Source organism: Lutjanus erythropterus, chromosome 13 (assembly GCF_056507025.1).
Source record: "Lutjanus erythropterus isolate fLutEry1 chromosome 13, fLutEry1.hap2, whole genome shotgun sequence".
Classification (NCBI taxonomy): domain Eukaryota; kingdom Metazoa; phylum Chordata; class Actinopteri; order Lutjaniformes; family Lutjanidae; genus Lutjanus; species Lutjanus erythropterus.
In genome coordinates this window covers 14,868,552-14,890,286 of record NC_139329.1, presented here as the reverse complement: position 1 = coordinate 14,890,286, position 21,735 = coordinate 14,868,552, and the positions used below count along the sequence as shown (strand labels likewise).

The 21,735-nt window shown below is 40.7% G+C and overlaps 2 protein-coding genes across 2 annotated transcripts; one reads left to right on the top strand and one right to left on the bottom strand.

Moving 5' to 3' along the window:
• The first annotated feature begins 569 nt into the window (after positions 1 to 569).
• On the top strand, positions 570 to 4,334 carry irf7 (interferon regulatory factor 7). Its single transcript, XM_084734796.1, has 9 exons — positions 570 to 752; positions 1,391 to 1,562; positions 1,651 to 1,742; positions 1,857 to 1,908; positions 2,036 to 2,152; positions 2,289 to 2,491; positions 3,183 to 3,384; positions 3,515 to 3,630; positions 3,758 to 4,334. Exons 1-9 carry the CDS (start codon positions 585 to 587, stop codon positions 3,947 to 3,949), a joined length of 1,314 nt encoding a protein of 437 aa, XP_084590922.1. The 5' UTR covers positions 570 to 584; the 3' UTR covers positions 3,950 to 4,334.
• A 2,665-nt stretch (positions 4,335 to 6,999) lies between these two features.
• phrf1 (PHD and ring finger domains 1) lies at positions 7,000 to 20,283 on the bottom strand. The gene is made up of 19 exons (XM_084734795.1): positions 20,188 to 20,283; positions 18,952 to 19,096; positions 18,669 to 18,785; positions 17,464 to 17,660; positions 17,252 to 17,335; positions 17,006 to 17,139; positions 16,786 to 16,877; positions 16,448 to 16,626; positions 15,996 to 16,128; positions 15,709 to 15,833; positions 15,401 to 15,594; positions 14,955 to 15,077; positions 14,509 to 14,663; positions 11,844 to 13,749; positions 10,437 to 11,704; positions 9,191 to 9,267; positions 8,607 to 8,756; positions 8,328 to 8,456; positions 7,000 to 8,168 (listed from the first exon to the last, which is right to left on the bottom strand). Exons 2-19 carry the CDS (start codon positions 19,037 to 19,039, stop codon positions 8,004 to 8,006), a joined length of 5,316 nt encoding a protein of 1,771 aa, XP_084590921.1. The 5' UTR covers positions 19,040 to 19,096; positions 20,188 to 20,283; the 3' UTR covers positions 7,000 to 8,003.
• Between the last annotated feature and the right edge of the window lie 1,452 nt (positions 20,284 to 21,735).

The following is a 21,735-nucleotide window of genomic DNA, read 5'->3' as shown; positions in this document are numbered from 1 at the left end:
CTCGCGTGTCTCCGTGAATCAAACAAACCCATTTGTCGGGAAATGGATCTGCCCTCCTCCCTCCGTCCCACCGGGGGAGGAGACATGATGATCTCACTTGATCCGGTCTGCATAACTGCAACAAAGGCGCTCCGAGGAGTTAAAGCAAGACACCTGAGGAGAGTAACACTTCTGCCAAGCAATGCAAAGGTAAGGAGAAAAACATCTCTCTCATAATGATGTTATCATTATTTGTCTTTGTGTTGATGTGAGTAGATTACTTGTGATAGTGTCAGTTCCCCCTTGTAAAACTTGCTGCGCATGTAGATTTATTCTTGTCTTTTGCTATAATAAGCTGCTGAATAAGTCTAGTAAAGTGTGCATGTTGCTGCATATTGTTTGGACAGACCATGTTAGGGATCACAGAGTGCTGCATGGGTATTTTCTGTCTTTTTGAATATCTGCAAGAACAAAAAACACTTTACTGTGTCACCACATTTCTCAGTACTGTCTTGTATGGGTGTGTGGTGAAAGTCCTTGTTTCTAATTCCTCTCTGTGTTTCCTCTTATTGAGATGTTTCATTAAAGAGACATGCTGATCTGTCATGTTTCCTCTCAGCCTTCCCAAGCCTCAGTTTGCCAGCTGGCTCATAGAGCAGGTGGAGACCGGCCAGTACACGGGCCTGTGCTATGTGGGCCAAAACAAGTTCAGAGTTCCCTGGAAGCACAACTCCAGAAAGGACTGTAACGATGAGGACAGTAAAATATTCCGGGTAGGTCCAAAGGCCTCTATTAAATTTGTCTCCACAATAGCCTACTGGTATTATCTGATGAGATAAAACGCTTAGGGCTTTGTTTACACCTGTCTAACACAAATACAGCAACACTGTAATGTTGCATCACAAACACTCCTCATAAGCAGCCACTGTAGAAAATGACAGTGATTGCTCATTAGGTATTCCTGTATTTCATTACTATCAGAGTTCTGATTTATGGCAGGTGTCATCAGGTGCAATTATGGCATGCTAACACCAGTGTTCTTTAGTTTAAGGAGAGGCAAAGTGAGCAATGACACAATGTAAAGTGCTAAAAGAAATACTCTATTACAAACAAACAATCCTGCAATCAAACTTTTCCTTAAGAAAACAATAGAAGACATTGAAGGAAAATGTTATACATTTCTGAGTTTTGTTACTGATACTGTATGTACTTCGAAGCTGAATATGCTTTCCTGTATTTACATTTCAACATCATAATCTGTTTACAAAAGTGATCATAATTCACAATTCAGTTTGAGTGACAGCTGATTTCTGTGTGTCACTGTCTTCCTTTTTAATGGCAGGGGAAATGTATTTATTCTCCACCTGTGGCTATTACAGTAACTGTGAAAATGTCTCTGTGTGGTTGACAGGCATGGGCAGTAGCCAGCGGTAAAATCAACGAGTTCCCCAATGACAAGGCCAGGTGGAAAACCAACTTCAGATGTGCCCTGAACAACCTCGCTGTGCGCTTCAAGATGATAAAGGACAATTCCAAGAATTCGGATGATCCTCATAAAATCTATGAGATCATCAACACTGAGTGTGAGTGTAACTTGATCCAGGCCTGCCAATGTGGAACCATTTGGAGTCTGAATGCAAATGAAAGTGAGTCTGTTCTCTTTACCTGCAGACAACTATGAAAATCTGCCAACGCAAAACTCTCAGGAGGATTCAGACGATATCTACAGCTCTCCCATAGAGTGCTTCCCCTCAGGAACTGAGGTATTGCCTGAAGCGCACATTCACTTAACTGTCTTCTCTCTCTCTATGTCTTAATTATATTTTCTTCCCTTTTAATACTCACTAAATAATACTCAGCCTTTTTCCTCCAAACAGAACAATCTGCTTCACAACTTCATGGCCTTGGATCTTGGGAATCATCCATCAGGTACAGGAGTTTTGTGCAAAGGAAAACACTGTACAAGTTAATTACATTCTCTCCACCTGTTTATGGCTCTTCTTCTTTATAATGAAGGTCAAATGGAGTTTATTCTGATTTTTATTATCTTAAACAGAGGAACAACTGTGGGTAGAGAACTATGATCAGCAAAATCTGGCTCTCCCTGGAAACTATCCTGTAGCAGCTGAGATCCAGCCACCGCTGCTGCCAGACCAGCCGTCTTACTATGAGGGTATGCTAAGCTAAATTCAATCAAAATTACTTTATTGAAATGAAATACTGTCCTAGAAAAAGCTCCCAATAGATTATATGTAAATATGTGATCTTTAATAATTTATTGTTACATGTTTCATTTATTTCTTTTACAGCAAATCCTCCACCAGTTCCCAGTACACCTCTGCAACCAAATATATACAACCTGGAGGTCTCCATCCACTACAGGAAAAAAGAAATGCTCAAGACCACATTTTCCACGGACCGTCTGCAGCTCCACTACCACCATGAGGCCCCTGAGCTCAATGCCCAGCATCTCTGCTTCCCCTCCACTGAAAGTCTGCTGGACCACAAACAGGTGCATGATTGCATAAGTTGAACATTTTGTGTGGCCAAAAGAAATTCCACCAAAAACTGCTGAAAAACACCCATTAAATGTTTCATTTCACTTTCCTTGGCCAATTTTGTGAAGACGTTTAGTAAAGGGAAGTTAACGATAAAAAAAAATCCACAAAGAAAACACAAAAAGTCTATTTTCTGGCTGTAACAAAACAGGGACCAAACAGGGTAACTTAAACAGAGGGCTGTAAAAGTTTAGAGTTTACTCCTTCACAAGAACTTTGATTAGCTTGAATTCAAAGATCATGTTTTGTATTAGCGCAAGGCCTTCTTTTGAGAGTCAACACTTTGAACAGGCTTTTCAGCAAGAGATATAGAAAACCATCCCAGGAGGAACAGATATCAATTTGTCTGCTGGCATTAGCCTCAGTAAACAAATACTTAAGTAATGAAACGTGCTTGGAGGGTGCGACATACCTTTCTCAATCCCGTCTTGCTGTGGCTCTGTCTCTGTCTGTACTTGTAATAATTCATCAGCTCTCTGGGGGTAGTCAGAATGTAGACAAATCAAATACATTCAAAAACATGTTTTATTACAGTAACTGCTAGAATGCACTGGAAACCAAAAAAATTAAGGGTGGAGTTTCCTGTTAAGTTTACACACAATAATCTGCTGTAGTCTTTATAATCACAACCATTTTTTAAACTAGATTGAATACACCAACCGCATCCTGAACAGCATCCAGAAAGGTCTGCTGCTGGAGGTACGGGAGACTGGCATCTATGCCTGGAGGCAGGACAGGTGCCATGTATTTGCCAGCACCAGTGACCCCTTAGTGGCTCACCCAGACCCAAGAAAGCTGCCCCAGAACACCATGGTGGAGCTCCTCAGCTTTGAGAAGTATGTGAATGGTAGGTGTGGATTTCTTGCTGATTTCTGCGAACAAAAATACTTATTATTACTAGTATTGATAATTTTATTTCACATATTTCAATCTGCTTGCACTGTGAAATAAATGGTTCCACCTTCATCTGTGTTCAGAACTAAAACAGTTTAGAGAGAACAATGCTGGCTCTCCTGAGTACACCATCAACATGTGCTTCGGAGAGAAGTTTCCAGATGGAAAAGCTTTGGAGAAGAAGCTCATTGTCGTCAAGGTAACAGTCTTTTATTATCACTCATTTTGCTTGAACTTCACCTCAAAGACACGTGTAGTGTTTGAGTTCAGCTCCCTTCAGTTTTGCAGTTTTTAAATGTGTCTGTCCCTTTGCCCCTGTACTGTAGGTGGTCCCTCTGATCTGTCGACACTTTCATGAGATTGCCCACATGGAGGGGGCTTCGTCTCTTCACAGCGCCAACGTCAGCCTGCAGATCTCGCACAACAGCCTCTATGATCTCATTAACTCTGTCTTTGGTCTGCCAGTAGCTGAGCTAGAGCCAGGACAACCTGCTGCACCGTTTCTACCTCAGATGTGAAATTTTATCTTGCGCTCCACCCCAAGAGGGACTATTTCGACTACCTATGATACGCCACATCCTGATCTTACACAAAGCTTCAGTAAAATCAAACTGCTGACTTGAATGTGACATAGCAGACCAAACGGGATTAAACCATTGGGTATTGCATAATATCATCATTGATTAACTGTAACTCCACTCTCCTGCTTTGTGTTATCTCCTGTTCATCTTATGCTCTCATTAAGTCACAGATGTTGGAAAAAAACTGACAATGTTTTAATCACTACAAAAGTAGAAATGGACTCCACTCTTGGATTGTTACTTCTTCAAATGGACAATGGCCTTGCCTTAAAATAACCTTTTAGAAGAGTACTGTAAATGCTCCAAGTCTTTCCTAGTGAAATGTAGAGTGATGGCAATTTATATTATATGTATTAAGTAACCAAATGATGCTTTATATGTAAAGTTGTTAGATCATAATTATGAGCTTGTAAAATGCAGGTTAGAGTTAAGTTCAATAAGATTTTTTTCTGTGTCATACTGTAATTTAAGGCACTATATACATATCTGTGGTGAATTGTTTTATATTCCAGACCTTTTTAACCATTTTATAGTTTCCTGGAAATCTTTGTGTCATATGTGTTGCAGCAAAATCAGATGTTGATCAGTCACTTTCTGTATGGTGTGCAGGCTATTAATTAAAAAAAGAAAGAAAATATTCAATATTTCTGTGCCTATGACCTTTTTTTCTTTTTACAGTGTTATCACAAGAGATATATAGTGTATGTTTATACATTTATTGTAAAACAGTTTAACTTTCTGTAGGTATCTGGCTACAGCTCTAAAATGCACCACACATTTTCAATGGGAGACAGGTCTGGACTGCAGGCAGGCCAGTCTTTTAGCTGCACTCTTTTATTTAAAAGTCACGCTGCTATAACACATGGAGAATGTGTCTTGACATCATCTTTGTCTTTTTCAAAAGAAAGAAGAAAAGTCTTCTGGGTGGAAGCATATGTTGCTCAAAAACCTGTACTGTATGGTGCTTTCAGCATTAACTAACACACCTCCATACCATCACAGTTGCTGGCTCTTGAACCTTGGGGCTGGTAATAATCTGAACAGTCCTCCTCTTTAGCCCAGAAGACACAATGCCCATAATTTCCAGAAATAATCTGAAATGTGAACCTGCCAGACAATGGCACACATTTCCACTTTTGCTTGACTGAACCTGTCAAGGATGCCCCTTCTGTACCAGAACAGGATACGGTCACCTGTTACCAATTAACCTATTTATGTGTGCAAAGTTCTAAACGTGTGTTGTTTTTTGTTGTTTTTTTGTTTTTTTGTTCTTTTGAGTTTTCCACTTTCCAAGTACTTTGTTTCTGTTGCTGGAATGTGTTGCTGGCATCATATTGAGAATGAGATTATATTTACAAAAAGGTTGATCACTAACAAATATATTTGTACTGTTTTCAGTCCCTATAGCAGCTGAGCCCTTGTACTGTAGCTTCAGGCTCCATTATAACCAAAAAAGAAATTAGGACAAGTATATATTTTTTTATTAAAACATTGTCCCTAAAAAAAAACTACATGACAAAACAGAGCTGCTGTTTTTATTCTGTGATGGCTCAGTCTGAAATGACATAGGAGGTGCACGTAGCAAATGCCATCACTGTGATTGGCTCATATATCTTCAGATGTTACCACCTCAAGCCCCAAATCCTTAAAACCCAAATATGACAACAGGACAGAATATGACCAAGAACTTGAATTAATTTCAGACAAACCTCTATTATTTTCACTATTCAGTGATTTATTATCATTTGTGTTTTCTCTGAGAAACACCTGGCCTGTTTGATCAAGTAAATGGAGGGGAAAAAAAAGAGTAAAATACATTCAGATAAACTTGAGCACCTGTTTTTTTGATTCTTCCACTCCTAAAACTTGGCTTTAAAAAGCCAAATTAAACATGACACCAAATTACAAGGCAAGTCCAACCACCAACCTAATGAGTCTTTACAGGAGGCAAACTAATGACTATAGACAACAAAATGGCGAACAAGCCGAGTTAGTTTCTCATGAACATTTCTGTTCAAGAATAATGCAGAAAAGTGAAATATCACCACAGGTTTGGGCTAAAGACACAATGACAAAGCAGTCATAATGAGGCTGTAATTAACCAACGCAGACACTGAAAGGATTCTGTTAATGTTCCCAACTACAGGCATGTATTTACTTCTATCATACCTACCTTGGAAATGCTGTGACTTAAGAGATGTTCCATTATGTTTCCAGTACACAGACTACAGATTGATCTCACAAAACCATATTTTTCCAAAAATTAGCTTAATACTTATTAATAAACATGAAACACAAAAAAAAACAAAAACAAAACTTTAGTTGAAACGTTTGTGGACATAAGAGCACCAGGTTGGACCGTGACGAAATCTATACCTTAAAATTTGCACAAGCTAACAGAGGCTGCAGCTCAGCCATTGAGACACAAAGTCTGTGTTATAACTAGGGCTGGATATCATTTTAAAAATTACCTTACCAGTACTCTGAAGTGATGCTGATACAAGATTACTTCCACTTCATTCAATGCCATCATGTAAATGGACGCATTCCCGAAAATCCTTCCGCATTTTATGCATTGAGACACCACAGGCGTGTAGTATAGGCGTACTTTCCAACTTTTGGTCAGGACATTGAAAGCCAAATATTTCAAATATACCACACTTGACTTCATTGTACGTCAGACTGTATGAGTTGTAGCTGCTGGGGTTGTAGTTGCAGGGGGCCAATCGCATGCTGCATTAAATCGAAGAATGCTTGCAGTCATTGGCTGCAAACAAATGACATGAAGTCTTTTTTCTAGGTCTGGGTACAAGAAGGTGGTATTGTTTGATTGGACAAATTTCAATACTATATATTTCAATATGACTACAGATACCCAGGCCTAGTTATATCCCTTTTCACTCAAAAGTAAAATATTACAAACTATATTGTAGTGTATTAGATTCCACTGTTTACAGAATGTCCCAAAACAAATTGAATCTCATCTATTCAGGGAAAAGGTGCACTTGTTTTTTTTATTAGTATAATTTTTACTCATTTGGCACAAAAACAAAATATTCCCTGGTTCTCTAAAACCTGGCTTTCTACATTTCAGACAAAAAGGATCATGTTGAGAGCATGAGAAAACAAGTATGCCTATTGAGAAGACTCTGTCATTTGAGAATTATTAAACTACTGAACCAGAATTCACCTGTAGTACAACGCTGGACTACATTTAGCTCATTATACATGGACATTAGAAATGTGGAAGACAGATAACAGAGGCTTTCAAATAAAAAACAAAAACAAATCAAGTCTACAAACTAGAACCATTTATGTCAGTCATTTGAAACAAAGGTGGAAGGAACATATAAGTGGATATATCAAATCTATATTATTTACAACCAAATCTAAAATTGTTTAATTACTCTACTGATAAATTTTCTACAAAAATTGCATAAGTGTCTTTCTGTAATGTGACAAATGTCTTTAATATGCATACTCTGCATACTTTTATGCCACTTCTTGACAAACAGAGTTTTTCCACTGATAAATACCCCTCCCTCCCACAAGACAAAAGAAACATAGAAAACTCAAAGCCCACACTGCATCCTCCCAGTGATATGCCTGTGGAGAAAGCTACCTGATTTATCACTCCATGGAAGGGGTCTTTTGAGATTTGCCTCTTTAAGGCACAACCCCAAATCTCCTATTAAGTTTCTGAGCTGCACTACACAAAAACACAGGTTCTTGGCAGTGACGGTCCAAGCACAAGACACCAACAGGTGTTGTTCAAGTGATCAACAAAAACAGTTTGTCCTCCAAAGTCAGTTGTGACAGAAAGCTCAACATTAGAGAAAATGTTCCACCTTGAAGCTGTGAGCAAATCTTAGTGAACAGTCAGAGATCACACCCAGTGGTACGGCCACCCGAGTAAAACACTGTAAATATAACCTAAGAGAATGAGTATTTGCAATGGGAGTGACTGTCCTTGCCTGTAGTTTACGCCTCCTCATGGGCTGTCAGAGATTCTCATGGCCTCACTCTGAACTTCCTGTGTCTTCCCTGAGTCCTCTCCTTTCTTGTGTTTCCTAGCATGTTTATATTTGTCCACATATGCCTTGACCAAATTTCCCACCTTCACGGGGTTGATCTCCCCGCTCTTGCTGTGGCACACCTGATGACCAGGAAGACAAGATAATTAGATAGAAATTCTCAGGAAAAACTCATTGAGACACTGATAAATGCCTGAGTTTATTGCTCAAAGCTGTTATAGCTGTAAGTTGCTGGTCAGTGACAAGCCTTTCAGTATACCTTGGCAAACTTTTTAACCCACCTTCTGCACGGCTTTACGTAGAATCTCTTTGTATTCATCCTTGTTGATGTCTCTCCTCTGGTAGAAAGGCTTGATAGCTAGCTTCACCTCCTCTATAGCTCTCTCCTGCATGTGCAGCTTCTTCAAGTACTGTTGGCAGGGTGTGGAGTAGATCAAATGTTATTATATAGGTTCAACAATCGTTCTCAAAGAAGGAGGAAGCTATAATAATTATAAAAAATCATTATGACAACATGAAATATTCAGTTGAAAGCTTACACATTCAAAAGCCAGACTCACCTTGTCTTTCCTTGACAAATCCCCTTCCTCTCCTTCTCCTTGTCCAGTGCTTGATAACCCCTCAGGCTGTACACCATCAGATCTACAGGAGCTACTGAGCGGACCAACGGACCCCTTTTTGGAAGGGTCACTAACAGCTGCAGTGATGTCCTATGAAAAAATCAAGGAGATTAAAAACAGAAAAATAAGTCTAAAACATTACAGGAGGATAGAAAAGTCATTGCTATTATTAAGTAATTTAGGGCTGTCATGTATCTTATATTGACTTATGCCACACTGAACTGCTATTACTTTATCATCTCTACAGACATAGCCATGTAGTGTATAAGTGATTACATTAGATGTGCAAGCAAGAGTTTTCATTTCCACAGAACAGCTTTTACTTTCATTTAGTCTGAAAATGCTTCAGCATCAGTTTTAGTTTCTGCCACGTGACTTTCACCACACAAATACATTTGCTCTTTTTAGACAAACACTGCCACCCTCTGGATTTTTAATCACATTAAACACTTGGTGTATTCCTACATTTAACTGACGCCCTAAGTATTAGGTTAACTCTGCAGGGACAAATGACTCTTAACTACCTGATTGGATGTCTGGCTGGTTGAAGAGGGTCTGCGAGCTCCTTCCTGCTTTAGTCTCAACTTATACAAAGCCAGCTCTGTGGAAGAGAGAATTCAGGAAATATTTAGTTGAGGGCCAGATACAAAACAGTTTTTTGATCTGCCTGCAAAGCAAAATCTCCTGTTCCAATGCCATTTTTCCCTTTCTGATATCGATTCCAATATTTGAAATTCTGTGCACTGATCCAAAACCCATGTGTTTAAAAACTCAATCAAAACTCAATATATCACTCAATCTTGAGAACTGGAACAACACCGGATTTGAGGAAGGTTTGATTTTTACTCTTGAATTAGGCTAGGAAAGTATATTTTAAAAAGGTAAGACTCTTAACTTTTAAACCTTGTACCAGGCACACTTCCTAGTGATTTGTTTTTATTAAATAGCATTTTTTGCAGATCAGGACTTGAATTTTGTCAATTCTGACAGACACAAAAAGTCATTTGTGTTTGTGATAAACGATGTATATCATTTATAACACAAAAAATGACTAACACGGTACATGTAACATGGGTTTTTAGTTTTTTGATAGATGATTTGTCCTAATTCAAGAATAGGCGATACATATATATACTTACATTACCATTATTTAACAGCTGTACACTACTAACACTGTATGGACATTATTTGATTGATATTCTCCTATGGCCTGGCTTGAGTTGAAAAAATAGGTGCACAGGATGCTGCTGGAAATTAGCAAGGTCCTCTTTCAGAGCTAATTAAATTGTGTGGATTGTTGCATAGACTCACATATTCACAGATACCCAGTCCAGTATTTTAGGTTGTATCAGAGGCATTTTTCATACTGGTATCGGTATCAGAAAAACCCTACAAAATGTCAGGATAAAGTTATCCAAATGTTTTATGCATGCATGTAAGGAAAAAAACCTAACAAAAAGAGGCAACTGTGTGTGAAACACGACCAGAATCCCTTTTTCCATCTTAATTCTTTGTCATTTCAATTGTTTAGCTGATTGAAAGAAATTTGGCACCTGTTCTGGTAATTGATTTATAATTTCAGCCATTTTTCAAGCAAAAATGTCAAACATTTGCTAGTTAAATGTAGGTATTTGCTGTTTTTCTTTGTCGTTTTAGATAGTAAATGAAGGATCTTTGGGTTTTGGACTGTTGGTTGGACAAAAGAAGAAATTCTTGAGATGTTATGGGAGCAGCCAAAATCAACTGTTATCATCTTTCAGCAACACTTACTGCTTGCAGACTTCTCTGGTTGAGGCCCCTCAGGCTCCTGAATATTCCAGGTAACCCTCTTCACCTGAGTCTTGGATTTTGCTCCCACTACAGTCGATACCTGCCCTCCTTCATTCTTCCCCTCCTCTTCTTCCTTCTCTTGTTTGACAGACACAGCACTTCCCTCTGTATGCTCAGACTTAACATAGTCCAAGTTGTCAAGCATCATGTCGACATTGAAGTCATCATCAGAGTCTGAGGGTGGGTGAACTTCTTTCTTTACAGGGACAGTCAGCTCAACAGTGCTTGGTTGTTCAGTGGAGGCCAGTAGCACTGGGTCAGGCTGAGTGGTTATATCCTGGAGGCTGTCTGCTGCAACAGGTGTGGTCAATGTAGAAGATGAGGTGACAGGGGGGGAGTGGCATGCTTCTGGGGAACCTGGCTCAGATTTAATTATGGGGATTTCACAAGTCTCAGTTTTGATGCTTTCACAGGTCTCAGTTTTGATGGTTTCACATGTCTCAGTTTTGATGGGGTCTTCTTTCTTTCCCTCCTCATCTATGCCTTTAACTTTCATCAAAGCAAAGATGTCAGTCTCCTCTTCCTTGATTGGTTTGGTAACAGGAGAATTTTCAAACATATCAAGAGATGGCGGTTTCTCTTTCTTAATTTCTTTTATAGTCTTTCTCTCCTTTGTCATTTCTGCTATTGTGTCCTGGCTGTTGGACTTCAGGTCTTTGCCTTCCTTCTTAACTTTAGAAGCAGAAGTACAGGAAGAAGTCTCCTGTTTATTCACTGTGACTTTTTCCTCTTTGAGGGAGCTTCGACTGGTATCCTCTTTTTTCTTTACATGTAACTGTCTTGTGTCTTTAGAGGATGAAACACAGGAGCCTGAAGTTTTCTGTGAACTCTTCGATGATGATCCTTCTTCTTTCCTTCTCTCTCTTGAGCTGGATCTAGACCTGCGCCTCCTTTTGTCTTTTGATCGTGACTCCACCTTGTCTCTGGAGGGAAGAGATGATTGCGGCGGTCGTGCGTAGTCTTTCCTCCTTTCCCTGGATCTGGATCTGGACCGTGATTTGGACCTTGAGCAAGGCCGACCACGTTTACGGTCCTTTGATCTAGATCTGGATCTTGAGCAGGACTTTGAGCGAGAGCGACCATGTCTCTTGTCCTTTGACACCCGTCTTCTCTCAGAATCTCTCTCTCTGTCATCATTTCTCTCCTTGCTCCTTTTTTTCTGTTTCTTCCTCCATGAATGCTCTCTGCTGCTGGAGCTGGAAGCAGACCTAAAACCAGTAATCGCAAAAGAAAAAACCTTAAGTGAAGAAAACTAAGCTTAGACCTTTGTGTCAAACAAATGGTTACTAGATAGCTGATACCAAGAATATTGGAAAAAGTATTATATTACATTTACATTACAATTACCTTGATCGTCTCTTGTCTTTGGATCGCGACCGGGAGTGCCGTCTCTTTCTGCGAGACCTGTCAGGGGAATTAGACTGAGAGCTTTCAGATGTTGAGCATGCCCTCCTCCTCTCTCTGAACCTCGACCGCCTGGAACTCCTTTCTCTATCCTTCTTCTTGTCTTTCTGTGGATCTCCCTGTCCTGGGGCATGACGGTCATCCCTCCTGCCTCTGTCTGTCTCTGGGCTGCTAGAGCGTCGCTCCTTCGAAGCTTGGGTGGTTGTCTTCTTATGGTCCAAATCTCTTGTAGGGGATTTGGAACAGGATTTGGAACCTGGTTTAGTTTCTGACTTTAGTTTCTTTTTGGTGGGAGCAGAGCTGGATGCTGATGAATAATTGTTAGGGGGAGTACTGTGGGGAGTTTCAGCACTCTGTCCACTGTCCTCTTCTAGAGTCTCTCTCTCAGTCTTCAAAAAATCTAGGCTGTGATGAACAGGTGGCGTGATGTCTGCTGTGTCTGAATTCAAACTTTTTACACTGCAACTAAACCTTTCAGCTTCCCCTGCATCATATACCCCTGGCTCTTTCTTAACTTTAGCATCACATAATGCTCTTCGTTTCTGAGTCCCAGTGTCTACTAGTCTTGATTCTTTTTCAACCTTGACATTTTTCTCGGAATATCTAATGTCCTGTGACATGGTTTCCTGAGGACTTGCTCTCCTTGGTTCCTCCCCTGAGATCTCAGTCTCCTGTGTTTCAGTTTTCACATGAACCAGGTCCTGCTTGCTTAGCACTAAACGCTCCTTGTTTCCTAAATTAAGAGGCTTCCCCTCATGTGTGGTGTATTGGGAGCTGCCATCCAGGCTTGTGCTCTCAGCTTCATTGTCTGAGCAGCTTGAGTCTGACAAAGTCGGATTAAAGGGATCGTAGATATTATTACTGTCTTGTTCCTTATTGGCTGGCGTACGTGATGCCAGGAGCATCTGTTTATCCCGGTGCAGCTGTCTCTTTCTTGCCTCATCTTCCTTTTCTCTCCAGGGTTCCTGCATGCTGCCTCCACTGGCAGAGGATGATGCAACATTAAGACGCCTCGAATGCCAGGAGTTCCCACTGGAGTTAATGCGGAAGCTCACTGCTGATGAAGATGCGGAAGAGGAGGAATAACGTGGCTGGCCAGCAGGAGAGCCAGTGGAGGAGGAAGAAGAGGAGAATGAGTTGGAGAAGGCTGATGATGAGCCTGGTCCATCAGGCCTCTGTCTCTGGGTCTGACCATCAGCCCTGCCCTTTTGCTGGTCTACACTTTGTTGCCTTACTTTGTCCCCAGCGAGGCTATTCATGCCCCTTTCTGGCAAGCCATGACCACTACTACTGGAGGTAGAGTTACTGCTATTTCCCCTACCACTACGGCTCGTATCACTACCATCATTTATGATACCACTACTCTCCCTTTTTATTTTTGGTATCCTTGGAAGCACTGACACATCTACCCACATGGGCTTCGTAGGTACTTTTTTAGTTTGGGAATGTAATGGGGCTATTCCCTTGCTCTTGGAGCTGGAGTCTAGATTGGGATGGATGGATGAGGAGGGGCTGGGAGATACAACACCATTTGTCCCCCTGTGACCAGGAAGGTGGGGGGGTCTGAGTGGACGAGGTGGCTGCAAACTCGGATGACCTCGGGGTGGTAAATCAGAAAGTGGAGATGGTTGAATGTGGTTGGCTGAGGAGGGCATGTGGCTGGGTAAGCGAGAAGTACTTTGGGAGAAAGGTCTGTTTGTGGAGCTATGGGAGGATCCTGGTAGGTCTCCATTGTAGTGGGGAGACAGAGGACTGTCTCCTTGGTTGGGTGACATTACTGGGTTGATCTGGGTGGTGGAGTCTGAGCTACTGCTTCTGCTGCAACCTGGCTTTGATACAGATGGCATCACTGTAAAACAAACATGCAAATTACACATATGAAGAGTGCGATAATTAAGTTACTTTATTTTCACTCTGTAGATTACACTGACTTGTACATTGTACACTGCTCAGAGTAAATATTCCGAGTAAAACAGTTTTGAGGAAAACCAGGAAACAGTGACAGCAACAAGCAGTCAGTCACAAGCAGCTGACAATGAGTGAGGAATAACTCACCGTCTATTTAAAGTTTAATATGTACCAACTGGATATGTGTTTTAGATAAAGCGGTCAGACTGAATTTAATTTGATAGTAAACAGCATGACTTCAAGCAGGGATAGGCAGTTTATTTTTGGCGGCATTGGAAAAAGGTTCCTTAATAACCTTTCATGTTACTGAAGTAATCTGAGAGAAAACTTCTACTCCTTCTCTTGGCTCCGTTTTCAGGCTTCTGAAAATCTAGCCTGTGACTTGAGCTTTAATAAGAGGTCGGTAACACAGTTGATCGCAGAGTCCCAAAACATAAGTATTTAACAACCTGAAGATGAGACTCAACAACCAACTATCTTTCTCCAGAATTGCTTACTGCACCTTTAATTGTAAATGGCTCTATTTTGATGGTATCGATTTTTCTCATGACAAAAATTAAGATGTCGTCAGATCTCTGGTCCTCTGTCTGCCTCTCCCAACCATCAAATGGTTACAATGTCTAATCAAACAGCTATAAAACATTTGAGTTAAAGTTCATTGTTTAGACTTTGTGTTTAAAAATGTGCCTCATACACTTACTTGGCGCTTTAGCTTTAAGAGAACCATCTCGATTGATAACAACATCAGAGCTGTCCATCAAGAGCATGCTCTGTCCAGATAAGATGCTGCCCAGCAGGTCAGGCACAGGAGCTGCCTCTACAACACCCCCCGATTGGGGGACATCCATACCCCTCCTGATATAACAAAGAAAACATCTACATTAGATTACATTACACAAACAGATTACATTATATACATTAGATGAACTCAATCAAAACTTAGTGCAGATTTGTACAATTTATTTGACCAAGAAAATAGAAATAAAGTCAAACATCACCTTTATTTTCAGCAGATACAGGCTACCATAAAACTGTTTTTACAGTCGACCGTTACCATTACAACGTTACCCAGTTAGTTACAAGATCCAAATCAGATCCTGTCCTGGATTACGAACCCTCCACATCATGGCGAAAAGGGGATATTACCTGGAAAGACTTGCAGTGACTGGTCGAGCTACAGGCTGATGAGAGCGAAGAGCGGAGTGAGAAATCCCTCGTCTCTTGGCCTCCAGCAGTGATGTAATGCGGGCCTGCTGCTCTTCCTCTTCACTGGTCAAATCAATATCATAACGCACAATGTGCTTTATAATTAACACTATATATGCTCAAACACATACAAAAACATAAACCGAGTCAAAGATAGTGATAGCCACATAATAATGATAGGGCTGACCCAAACTTTTCAAAGATATTTTTTCTCAACTAGATTTGCAATCATGAAGCTATTGTATCACAGAGTCAGGATTAATAGACCAGTATGCAAGTGGCACTAGTGACCAAGATTAATTTCCTGCAGATTATATAATATCAGAAACATAAATTAAGATTCCAAGTCTGTAGTTTAGGATCAGCCCTACAATATGTCTTCTTACCGGTCCACAAATGGATCCAGGTCAAAAGGATCTCCATAGATAGAAAGGGATGCAGCGCCTATGTCAGCACGCATGCCGCTTAGTGTGTGCTCTGCTGGCCGGTATACTGTAGGAAGTGAAGAACTCTTCTTGTCCTTGACAATTCCAAGATTATTAGCAATACGGCTTCGAGGGGTAGCTGTCTTTTTTAACATCTAGAGAGAAAACAAAGGTATTGAGTTTTTGTAGAGAGAAAAGCCTCTTCCAACTACAAGAGAAATAAAACATTCATTTTTCATAGTTTGTGTCAACCAAGTCTCATGACTTACTAGCTTCTTTCTGGATTTAGTCCTCCTCACTCTCCTTTTCCTCCTCTTTACTCCAGTGCTTGCTCCTTTACCTTTTTTACTCACAGCAGAAGATGTCTTCTTCCTTTTGACCTTTCTGCGCTTTCCTGTTGAATCAAACATAAAAGTTATCAGTCATCAAAAACGCATCAATATTTCATAGCTATCCCTTAAGTTACCCTTTCACTACATCTTTTAATGTGTGTGCTTGAGATTTTTATTACCCCTGTCTGAAACCCCCCCCTATATTTGAATGTGTGCTTACTTACCGGTCTTTCGCCTGCGACTAGTTGGGACACGAGGCGTGTAGTCCCGTACATACACAGACGTGTTAAGCCCAGCTACAACAGCATTAATAGTCTCATCGAGCCAGGTGGACTGAATCAGATACGTGGGAGCCAGCTAGTAAGAAAACGTTTGCATTACTTGACGGGTTGAGTTTTCACAAACCACTGTTGTCCAAACACAACTCAAAAACGCAAGCACTTCTCTTTAACACAAGCATTTAAATCACCAATCAAATATAACTAATCGAAAACACAAGCCATCACTGAATTACCCAAATACACAACTTTTGTCATAAATGTTGTCAGTAAATTTAATCTGCACAGCAACAAATGTTCAACATCAAGACATTTCCATTAGATCCAGCCTTGCGCCTATGTTGTGGAGGTGGGTTAGAAAATAAGCCAAGACTGAAGCATCACGCCTCATGCCAAACCTGTGACGTGCGTGCCTGTGTGATGCGATGTCGGTTGACATTAGCTCGAACTCTCTCGCTCTGCTGCGTCCTGGCGATAGCTCTGGTGGGACCTGCAGCATGGGACTGGGAGCGACTGGTGGCAGCACGGGCAGTTGAAGGCAGGCTCTCTGTATCACTAAGCTCTTCAGGTGAACCCCCTGTAATGAGTAGAAATGAATGTTTGAGTTGCTAGTGCTGATGAACACATTATCAGATGGAATATTCAGATATTTTTTCCTGACTATAAAGAACTCCCAAGTCCAAAATATCGTTTGAGCAGGAATGAATTTAAGAAGGCAAATAAATGCATGATTTACTTGAGTTACGGTTGTTGGCTTCACACTCAGGGCAGAACCATTCCTCTACAGGAACAGAGTCAAGAGGTGGAGTGAGACACTCCATGTGATACCTAGGGAACAAAAACACAACAAATTTACAAAGAAATCTGAGGACAGGTTTTTAGGCTGGAAAAAAAGGCAATAACTGACTTTCAACACATCAAGAAATGTTATTATTTTGGTCAATAATAGCTCTCACCCAGCATCACAGCCATCGCAGAGTAAGAGGCGGTCTTCACGATCACTGCCCCCACACACCTCACAGCTGGTCTGCTCAAGGTCCAAATCTACTCTTTCCTCTTGGCCTTCCTTCACTGGCTTTTGCACTGTGATCTGAATGAAACAGTCATCACACACAAATAATGAATCATTGCAGCATAAATGTACTGGATATAGAATTAGAAATGTATGTAAAGTTATGCTACCAAAGACTGAACACACTCACCATTTTCTTCACTTTGCCTCCATAACATTTCCTTAGGTATATGCTGTTGAAGGCAATACGGTCTACAGGACACGAGTTTGCATTCTAAGTTGAGAACAAAAATACAACAAATAAGCCATTCAGTGTCCTCTAACAAAGCATATACTGATAATTAAAAGATATAAAGGTGCTTTCTTTCTCCTTGGGATAATGCAACATTATGTTAGACTCACCTTGGTCCATTCTAGGATGCAGTCAAAGCAGAAGTAGTGCTCACAGCTCTCTGGTGTTGCAACAGGCTGACTGCTGAATGAGTTGAGGCAGATGGGACACCTCTCCGAGTCCTCATCTGAGCTCATCCCTGCAAGGTCAGCCGAGGTTCCTCCAAAAGCTCCATCCTCAGCCTTAGCATCTTCCTCCTCTTCTTCATCTGATAAAAATGGACAGAAATCTGTTGTGTTTGTACCATACAAACTATATTTATAGAGCAACATAACATTAAATAGTGGACACAATGATACACTTATTTAATACTGTTACGCCCCCCATACAAACAAGGAAACACACGGCTCAATAGGGGTAGGAGGCTATAACATATGAAGAGGGACGCCACACCAAAATGTAACAATTGAACCCACAAGCTTTATTTGTTACCCAAAGTGATCGACAAAAAAAACACAAACCAAAAAGGAAACAAAGGAGGGCTGGAGACCCCGGCCAAAAAGAACAAAAGAGAGAAGACGCTGGGCCAACCACGCAGTGGGCAGTCGCTCCCAGTGTCTCCCCCTAAACTACCTAAAAATAGAAACTAAATCTGAAATAAACAAAAGACGAATAACGGAACTGCCGGTAATCTCCAGCCCAAACTAACACAACAAAAGAAAACAACAAAACCCCAGCACCTAAGCATTCATGGGGGGAAAACCTGCCTGGGGAGGATAAAACAAGGAGGAAGGGAAAATCTCCTTCCTACCTGACCAGGTGCCTGTGCCATGTGCTGTGCCGCGTGTCTCTCCACTCCCTGTCCCTCTTATCCCCTCCTCTCCCTACCTGAGTGCCGATTGCACTCAGGTGCGCAGCAGGCAGAGGGAGGAGAGAGACAAGCCGGACAGAGAGAGAGAGAGAGCGAGAGAGCAGGCTGCTGCACGTAACAAACACTACACTATAAGTGTGGGTTGTATCACAGAAGCATATTTTTCCTCTTTAACTGCTACAGGAAAACAAAGGGTTGTTAAGTTATAAAAATCTCAGCACTGTGTAAACTGGATAAGAGCAGCTGAAAATGAAAGACCACGGTGTATTTTTAGTTCCATGACTCTTAGAGACTCAAGTTGATCAGAGAATAATTATATGATGATTTCATAAAAAACAAGACAAAAAGCAGACCACCACCACAATCTTTGACAATAACATAAATTTCATGTTCAGTCACTCCTACCATCCTCCTCCTCATCCTCCTCCTCATCATCATTCTCTCCATCTAGGTGACCCTCCTCTTCCTCATCACTGTCCGATTCTCCTTCATCAGATTCCTCTTCAACATCATCTGAGTCATCTAGAACGAAAAGTAATATAAAAATGCAAACAAAACAGAGTAAGTTTTATAAACTTTTATGTATGTTTGATATTGTACTCTTATGGAACTGAATGTAATTTCTCCAGAGAATTTTCTCAGTCATTCATCAGCTCATGATACATAACAAACATGTCAAATAAGCTACCTGAGATGGACCACAACACAGCCCTTTTCCCTTTGCTGTGGGACGTATTGCGGTTGATCAGCTCATCTTGGCTGTCATCATCATCCATGGCTGACCATCAGAAGAGTGACTGAACAATTTCTGACAGCCTTCCTCTGAAATAATCCTTAGAACACAGAAAACAATTGCAGATAAATAACAGATAATGTGAGGCTATTACTTGTGTATTGTATTTAACAATTATGACTTTAGGTCTGAATCTCGTTAAGAATTAAGTGTGCAATGCTTTACTAATCACACAACAGAGAAATCTGCATTGTTACAGCAGCAAACGGTTCTAACATAATAACAAAAGCATCAAAAAGACAAGACATTAAATCAAAAGGAAACAGCAAGATAAAATAAATAAACAAATAAGTTAACAAGAACGATATAACCAAATGGAATAAAATAATAAGAACAATATAAGCAAAAACAGACTCAGAAGTTGAGTTAACACCACGCACATAACTAGTTTTGAAATTTAGATATTAGTATTGGTGACATGTAAGTCAATCTACTCACTAAAATACAGAAGATGAAGAGAAGAAATTTTCAAACAACTTTGTGGAATGCAAGGTGATATTATGCTTTGAGTCCTTGAGCAGAAAAGGAAAATGATCATCAAGCATGTGCTCTTAGTTAATGGGATGTAGTAATACCTACAATGAGCATACAAATTAAGTTAAGCAACATCTCATTACTACCGACGAACGACATTAGAAACTATCAAACGGCCGTTTTAATGCTCTTAATTTCTGAACTGACTTTTATTGTTCGCTGACAAACAGGAAAGGTTAAGTAACACTTGCTAACTAGCCAGCCAGTAGCAGCAGCCTGCACACCATGCTAACGCTACATTTGTAAACAAAGAAGACAACTGGTCACCAAACAGAGTGATTCCTCTATATCTCACATAAAATATGCATGCAACGCATGTGCAGATATACATATTACACATATACACAATGACAAGAATATGGGACAAGCCTGTAACGCTGTTCTTACTGAACAAACGATGCTAGCTCGTAACATTAGCTTCAGTGTAGCGTGTTAGCTAGCCTCACAACAGCTAAATTTAGCGACTACAACTACAACTGCCTCGGACTTTATACTACAAACGCTCAGTGTGTGCAGGAATTTAGAATTAAAACCCAGCATTTAACCCACATAACTACAGTGCCATACCTTTACATTTCATACTAATTTCAAACCTACCCTGTTCAATAGTGGGAGGTGGTATGTTAGAGTGGTTTGAAGTCTCCACGGTTGTTGAGTGACACCACCGGCTGGCTATAGACGGAAAAGGCCGAGTGCACTCAGACGAGTGTGACTCTTAAAGGGACAGTAACCCTTTCATTTGATATCGGTCAGTACACAGTGTCTCCAATAGGATAAAAGTCACAGTCTGTGATTCAAAGAGCAGGGTAGTCCAGAAAACCAAAAATCACTATCTAAAGCTTAAAGCAATAGTTCATCCAAACATGAAATTTCACTCAATATCTACTCACCCCTGTGCTGATGTGAGGATGGGTGAAGATCAGTGTTGCAGCCAAATCCAGTACAAATTAAGTGACTGGTGACCAGTTTTAAAATGTAAAAAAATAACACAAAAATAACGTTGTCTAAATAAAGTTGATAAATAAACACTGAAATGGTGGTCAACACTGTGATGAGATGGACGAAGTTGAAATTACAGTCCTGCTTTGACTGCAATGATTGGAGGGTTTTTGAGCCTGCAGCTACAGACCTGGATGAACTCACTGACACTGTGATGTCAATTTTTGTGATGACGTGTTTGCCAACTAAGTGGGGACTGAATCCTGTACAACAAGGCCAGCAACACACTGACAAATGGCGTGTTACCCTCCTGTCTGAAAGTCTGTGCTGACCACCTGGCATCCATCTTTACACAGATCTTCAACGGATCACTGGAATGGTGTGAAGTTCCCTCCTTAAAATGATCCACAATCCCCAAGAAATCCCCTGTAACACAATTAAAAGACTACAGGTCCATCACCCAGACGAAGGACATTGGTCCACTGCTGGACCCCCTGCAGTTTGCCTATTGAACAAACAGATCAGTGGATGATGCAGTCCTCTGGTGTGGTTAGAATATCCTGAACATGCTTTGACTGAGGAGACAACAGTTTACTTCAGGAGAATCCCCATGACACTGCCCCCAATCACCATACGCAACAACACTGTGTCTGCTGTGGAAATTTATGTCTGGGATCCACTATCTCCCAGAACCTAAAATGGGTGTTCAACAAAGACTCTGTCATCAAATAATCCAGTCTGTTCTCTGTTCACCCCTAGCCGCCTAGTTTGGATCAGTCACCAAACAGGACAGGAACAGACTACAATGGACAGTCGGGTCTACAGAGAATATCATTAGTGCCATCCTGCCATCTTTTTAGGACTTTTAGACAGCCAGCATTCGGAAAAGGGCAGGAAACTGCAGACCCATCCCACCCTGGGCACAATCTGTTCCAAAATCTCCTCTCTGGCAGGCACTACACAACACTGTATGGCAAAACAACCAGACACAAGAGCAGTTTCTTCCCACAAGTTACCTCTCTGACAGTGTGAATAACCATTAAAACATTAATTAAACACATTAACTGCTTACTTCCATTATAGATTATATTTAACAGATTAGGTATTTATAGTTTAAATTTACTGTTTTGTTTTACAGGGTTTCTGCAGTTTTTAACAAGTTACATTTAAAACTGTTTAACACCTTTTTAAGCCCATAGTGAGTGT